This window comes from Trypanosoma equiperdum (genome assembly GCF_001457755.1).
Source record: "Trypanosoma equiperdum strain OVI genome assembly, contig: ctg_1189, whole genome shotgun sequence".
In the NCBI taxonomy this organism is placed as follows: domain Eukaryota; phylum Euglenozoa; class Kinetoplastea; order Trypanosomatida; family Trypanosomatidae; genus Trypanosoma; species Trypanosoma equiperdum.
In genome coordinates this window covers 31109-37856 of record NW_027123159.1, presented here as the reverse complement: position 1 = coordinate 37856, position 6748 = coordinate 31109, and the positions used below count along the sequence as shown (strand labels likewise).

The 6748-nt window shown below is 52.4% G+C and overlaps 3 protein-coding genes across 3 annotated transcripts; all 3 read right to left on the bottom strand.

The window, feature by feature from the left end:
• Positions 1 to 345: 345 nt before the first annotated feature.
• On the bottom strand, positions 346 to 1152 carry TEOVI_000721900 (methyltransferase domain containing protein, putative; the record flags this gene model as incomplete). The annotated part of the gene is made up of 1 exon (XM_067220592.1): positions 346 to 1152. The coding sequence occupies one exon, from the start codon at positions 1150 to 1152 to the stop codon at positions 346 to 348; it is 807 nt and encodes a 268-aa protein (XP_067076693.1).
• A 1097-nt stretch (positions 1153 to 2249) lies between these two features.
• Positions 2250 to 3677, bottom strand: TEOVI_000721800 (cytosolic nonspecific dipeptidase, putative; the record flags this gene model as incomplete). Its single annotated transcript, XM_067220591.1, has 1 exon — positions 2250 to 3677. The coding sequence occupies one exon, from the start codon at positions 3675 to 3677 to the stop codon at positions 2250 to 2252; it is 1428 nt and encodes a 475-aa protein (XP_067076692.1).
• A 243-nt stretch (positions 3678 to 3920) lies between these two features.
• TEOVI_000721700 (uncharacterized protein) lies at positions 3921 to 6299 on the bottom strand (the record flags this gene model as incomplete). Its single annotated transcript, XM_067220590.1, has 1 exon — positions 3921 to 6299. One exon carries the CDS (start codon positions 6297 to 6299, stop codon positions 3921 to 3923), a length of 2379 nt encoding a protein of 792 aa, XP_067076691.1.
• Positions 6300 to 6748: the final 449 nt, after the last annotated feature.

Below are 6748 nucleotides of genomic sequence, written 5' to 3'. Positions count from 1 at the left end.
ATAGCGGAATGAAGTGGTTGAACCGGCCACACTTTCCACCCAAAGGGATTTGTGGTTTTCTTTTTTTTTTTCTTTCTTTGGAGGGGGAGACTACTTCACTATTTTGCCTTTAACGGGCGCAAATGTTAGAAAAAAGCAAACGGAATCAACGCCCGAGTGGGCACAAGCATACGAGTGACAGAGTGGGCACTGTCCCTCACACCGTCGGTGCTTATTGCGCTTCCTGGACCACAAGCGCCCTCCCATCACTGATGGATGGTTCGGCCCTACGCTCGTGGGCGTTGCTCGGACCACATTCCAAACTTTAAGATCGCTGGGGGCGTTGTGGCTTTTACGTGTCCGTCATCAGACTGCCCGCCTGGCGAGAATGTGCAAAAATGGCCTCGTGTCTGGAAGCGTCGTTTCCTCCTCATGGATCACGTCGTAACCGGCATCCTCCAGCAGTGATCGCAGTTCGCCCCTTCTCCAGAAACCAGCGGGTGACGAAGGGTGGCCGACTTTGGTGTGTTGGCAGCCCTCAAGGAAGTGACTGTACACGAGATGGCCGCCGCGGCGTGGAAGTTCAAGCAAGTGGCTGAGGGACGGCCTGTGCAAGAAGCGGCAGACATGCACCAGGTCCACCGACCCACTTCTTACTGGGTAAGCCTCCTTGATGTCACTGTGCAAATAGGCCACCCGCCCCGAGATGCCGTGTTTGCGGGCAAGCGTCTCCCCTTGCCAAATAAGCCGCCTCCGGTTCTCGATTCCAACAACATGCCACCCGCGGGAGGCCAGGAAGACCATATCCCTTCCGCTGCCGGAGCCAATGTCAAGTGCAAACGAGATACCGCTACTCGACTCTTCCACAAACCGCAACACGCTCACAAGAAAAGGGTTTGGAACCCAACAAAAACCTTCCGGTGGCCGGCGAACCATCTCTTCGTGCTGCCCCAACATCCTTACCTCCAACGCCGCGTACTGAAGGCGGGAAAGGTATGCCGTAACACTTCCTTGGTCTATTCGCTCGTCTACGATGGCGGTGAGCAAAGTTTCACGCGGTGGTAGCCCACAAGACTCGTTCTGTATATCCTCCCACGGGAAGCTGAACGCCCCTTCCAAGTGACCCTCGTCGTAACACTCCTTCGGCCTCAAATCCACTACCACTCGCCTCATTTTCCTCAACAAGTGCGCTTGCACTTTGCCTCCCGCTCCGTTGTGCGGTGAATCCCCTCTACTTCCTAAAAGAAAGGCTGCGCTTTTCACGGGTTAACAGAGAAGGATGAACTGAGCAATTGGTTTCCTCTTTCACTCACGCCTTTTTACCAAACTGCACAAAATATGCTGACAAACGTTTTTGCAAACGCCGTGCTTCAGCTCCAAGGGACTGCGCTCCCCCCCCCCCGCACCTTCCACTCCTTCCACCCGTCGAGCAAATTAGAGGAACAATGAAACTTGAAAAGCTTACATTCGGCGAGGCCCTTCCGTAACACAAGCGCCTTGACAGGCCGATGAGCCCATAACCATTCAAAGGTCGGGTGCTTCGGGGCGAACACGAAGTGGCAATCACGTCGAGATGACTATGCTTTTTAGTGCAAACCTCTCTCCATGTGCAGTATCGTTGGTTGTTTGGGCACCGATGTTTCCGCTGCACGGCCCTCGATTCCTGTGCCGCTTTCCTATATTTTCATTATCTAGCCAATAAGTGGGACAATTAGTGTTTTATTCGTGGTTGGAGACTTTGGGCGGGGCAGCGGGTAAGTGCAAAGGGTTACGGGGTCACGCGAACAAACACACGGATGAAAAATACCTGACGGTCTAGAAAATGTTATCTGACCGAAATGCAAATGTTTCCCCTACTCCATTTCCCTCCCCTGCGACCGCCATTGCCTGGCAGTGGTAATTGCACGCGGGGAAAATGTTACGCTCTCAAACATCGCAAAAATAATTGGTGTTTGTGCCAAAACGCTAAATACAAAATATAAATGTAAAAAGAAAATAGATAAGTCATAACGCATCGGAAAATTTTCAAAATAAAAAAAATGCGTAAAACAAATAAGGAAAAGAAAGACATGTTTTTTTGTCTGCTAGACCTCCTGAAGGCTTACATGGCTGATTCTGCTCAGAACGTTAAAAACTCCGCTGCTCAGCACTCGGTACCGATAATACCACTAGTGCAATATGTAATGGCGCCAGTGGGGGTTTCCTTGAAAGGTAAATTATAAACAAACGCTCCGGTGAAGGAGAGAGGTAGCGTTGAAGACAATTTGCTACTAATCCTTTCGCAACTTTGGCGTTGCGTGAAAGTGTTCAGCAATCACGCGCGCAACACAAGTGGTGACACCCTTTGCAAATGGCACGTTTAGACACTCATTCGGTCCATGGATGTTGCTCCTCGGTCCCACGACCCCTGTGATGAGGAATTGCGCCTCGGGGAACATTTGCTGCAGCATCGCGACAAAGGGGATGGTTCCACCAACACCCTGCGAAGCATAAGTCTTACCGAAGGCAGTTTCACAACCGCTGTGGAGCGCTTGGGCAAGCCACGGTTTTAAGGCCGGGGTGGCGCTGCCGGTGCCGTCGTGATGTGAGGTGTAATTGACCTTTGCATTGTAAGGGGGATCAGCCTCAAGTATACTCTTCATGGCCGCACTGACCTTCTCAGCATCCGCAACTGGCGGGATTCGGAGAGAGAGGCGCAAAGTGGTTTTGGCACGGTTGACGTTACCGGCTGTTGCGGTGTCCGGAAGGTTGTCGCCTACCACAGTGAGGGCTGCCTTCCATGAACTCCTCAGGGCAAGCTCCGCGTTGTCATCCGCTTCCGCTGCAACGCCGGGAAGGAGAGCGAACATCTTTTTCAGTGGTATGGACCTCATTACTTCCGCAGCCTTGATGACATGTTCGGGGATGTCACAGATCGCCTCAGGTATCTTCACATTGCCCGTATTTGTATCCTCAATGCGCTCCAGAAGCATGCGTGCGATACGAAACGAATCGGGGACCACGCCACCAGACATACCGCTGTGCATACCTTCCCTCATGGTCTCAACCGTCAGCACGCCCCCGCAGAGACCTCGCAGCGCTGTCGTCAGCCACAGTTGCTCGTGGTTGGCACCACCACTGTCAAGGCAGATGAGGAGGTCGACATTTCCAATGTGATCTTTGCACCTGCGCAGGTAATGGGGCAAGTCCATGCTCCCCGACTCTTCACTCGCCTCAATGATGACGACAACTTTGCCATGTTGAAGCCCATGTTTCTGAACGGCCGCCACGGCGCTGATTGCCAAATAGGCTGCATAACCGTCGTCAGCGGATCCACGACCGTACAAGTTGCCGTCACGATACACGGGTTTGTAGGGGTGAAGGCCTTCACCCCAGGGAAGGAGTGGAGGTTGCTTGTCCACGTGCCCGTACATTAGCAGCGTGTTTGCGCATGGCTCTGTCCCCTCGATCTCAACGACAAGGAAGGGTGTTAGGCCTTCATCCTCGAATACTTCGTACTTCATTCCCTTGATCGGTTGCTTCTCTATCCATTTAACCAAGACGTCCATCGCCTTCTTCATGTGGCCATTCGTCGCCCACTCTTTATCATAGTGTGGGCTTTGGTTTGGAACCTCAAGAAACTCTGAAAGACCGGGAACGACAGAAGTGTCCCAGTGGTCCGACACTGTTTGGTGAACGGTATTCCAATCCACCGACATTTTACTGTTATTCTTTTTAATTTTTTGCAGTCTCGCGCGACACCTGTGAGCAGCACCCTATAAGTTTAATCGCTTCGTTCAACTAACAACGAATACAGAGTGTAAGAGAGAAGGCAATTTGACACTGCATTAAACGGCACTCAATAAAGAAATAAAAACAAAACCACACCTCCACAGAACCGTCCAAGTTTGTTTCTTCCGAACGAAATTAAATTCAACACACCTCATCGTAGCCATCGGCCTTTATTTACCGGCATTTGTTGCACCCGCATCCGATACTCTGCGCTTCAAACCCATCAAATCGCCGTCCACAAATCCCTGACCAGGGTCGCTTGCCATTCCCTTACCTTCCACTGACGCTGTATTCACCCTTACAGGAGGTGATCCTTCCACCTTCCTGTTATCGCCTGCCGAAGATACGCGATCCGTCACTTCGGTAAGGTCCTCAATGTCCACGAACTCTCGGAAGAGGGACATGCTATACACTTGTGTTGGCAAGGTGAAGTGCATGGCAAGACATCTGGTTCCGCGCCACGTCGCGTCCGACGCGGCAAGAGAGACGATTCCAGCGGGCAAGCGATCCGTCAACCGGTAGCCATACTTTCCCACTGGCCAAATTCCACGCATCCGGCCTCTCGACAGGGTCGTGTAGCTGCTGCTTTGGCGCATTTCTACATCTGTGAGCAGCCTAAAAACACCTCCGTTGTCCCCAGCAATGCCTCCAGTTAGCTCAGGCAGAGCCTTTACCCACGGAGAAGCTGCACGCGGATACCCACTACCCGTTGCAAAGAGTGGGCGGTGACCAACCGGTTTCTGCGAGTGCTCAACCGGATGTAAGGTGGGACGGAAGCCCAGTTGCATTAACAGACCTCTTACCTCCCCATTAGTTTCCGCGCCCAACGGTACAACAATATTATGTATCGTGTACGGGGCAGCGTCCTCTTGAGTGGAGATGAATTTCACAACCTCAGTATTTGCGCAATCCCTACCCCTTCGCTCCACGGACGGGGGGCTATTCCACTTTCCGCAACCACACTCTGGAAAGAGTTCCACCTTCTCTACAGTTTCCTCAACTTGGGCAGGGCAACGACCTCCATCCACCACAAAATCCCCAACGTCAGGGGACCTTTCCATGGTGCACGCCCCCAACTCAAGAATACGGCAGCTTGCAAGCACATTCCATACCAGGGCAGCTTTACTTGAAGCAATCTGCGCCCTCAGCCTGTGGGGAACGTTAAACTGGTACCACTCTTTCAGTACGCCAAGGCGATCCTCGCCTTGACGGAGAATTTCCACCAATTTGCCTATCCAACCACTCCCCGATGTAATGCTGTCGGCATAACTCAAGCAGGCTCCTATAACGAGTGCCTCCGCATGCATACCCCGTTCCCACGCGGCAGCTGCGTGGTAAGTGCGAAACAAACAAAATGGCCCGAAGTGGCGTGGCCCAAAGAAGTTCGGAAACGCCGTGAATCTGGCCAGCACCTTTCTCTCCAAGTGAGTTGGCTCATTCGCGCTGATTCCCCTAATAAGCATGCTGTATTGGGCTTGGGACATGCCGCTAGAGGCAGGTTCGCACGGGCGGTCTCTCCAACCGATTAGCTGAACACTAAGTCGTAAGGGTCGCAAGTTCACTCTGAGAAGTTTCTTCACCGCGGCTGATCGCCGTATTCCGTGGGTTTCATCATTAAGCAGGGCAATGCGCACGCTGCAGAGTTGCGCAGTGACAGCAGACTCTTCGAGTGCCACATTCACCGCGAAGTCTTCGAGACGGCACATCCCTTCGGATACTTCGCTCAAGAGCCTGAATGCGTCTCCAAGCGAAATATTTTCTTTGTAAAGTACAAAGTAAAGGTATGGTAACTGTTTGCCGTCCAAAGAAGACTTCCTGCTGCACGTGCCCGCAGCACTTGGAAGCGTCGGATTTGTAAAAGTGACTATATTCCCATCAGGAAGCACTTCTGACACCTGAATGTCACTAGTGGACAGCCGAAACCCGCGTAGTTTCATCTGCCGCTTGGCCCGGGTCTGCTGATGAAACCGCGCCGCTATTCCCGCTTGCAGCTCCATCTCCTGCTTTGTGACCTGCGAGGAAACCGATACACAACTTGAGAGCATTTTGTCAAGCTCCCCACCTTCGCGAAGCGCTTGCGTCAATTTCCTGGCTCGCCGCAACGCCCCTTCCACGTCCATGGCACAAGCGACGCGCCGCACCAACGCGGAATCAATCTTCGGTCGATACTGCATTAGCATATCCTCTGCATCATTCCGAGCCAACCCTGCTGATTTGGCGGTTTTTCCAATAATCTGCTTGGAGGAGACAGCGCATGAAACAACAGACGAAGATAACTGCGGTGCGTGCCCCTGGTCGAGGAACGTGCGCAGCAGACACGGTAGATCCCTCTTGTGAGAGTCCATGTGCGAAGCATGTGTGGGCGTTACGGGTGCAACTTGGCTGTAGAGCCTCTCAACAGCAGCCGTTACAAAATGTGAGGAGGTTTGTTCTATGCAACTTCCCCTTGCTACTGCCCCTGCGGAGGGCGTGCGCGGTGGTCGACGAAGCTTCAGCCGCCGGCTCACTGCAATCATCGCTCTTCGCACGTTTGGGGTTGGTGACCCCATTCTTTCTTTGCCTATTCAAGAACGCACGCGCATACAACAAGAAAAAGAAGGGTGGGGGGAAAACAAAACTGACGAGCATGGTGAGACGATGCGCGCAAAAAAAAAAAGTTATACAGCGGTCGTGTAGCGGCGGCACTGGGTGGATGTACACGGCGCAGCCAGCAAGAAAACTCATAGAACAATCCACGAAATTGCCCCTGCTTAACTCATCATCATAGAGTCTCTTGGGCCAACTCGCGACCCGCAGGAAAACCAACAAAAACTCTACCACGAGTAAGATGATCCCTATGTTGCAGACTACAAAAAGAGACGAAAACAAAATACGCAGACGTTCGCTCACCTGAAGTACTCTCCAATCCTTTCATTTGTGAAGACACGTGTAATATACGTGTGCAAGGCGGTCACTGAATAAACACCCTTCCCTCAATCCCGTTTCCCCCCTTTCCTCC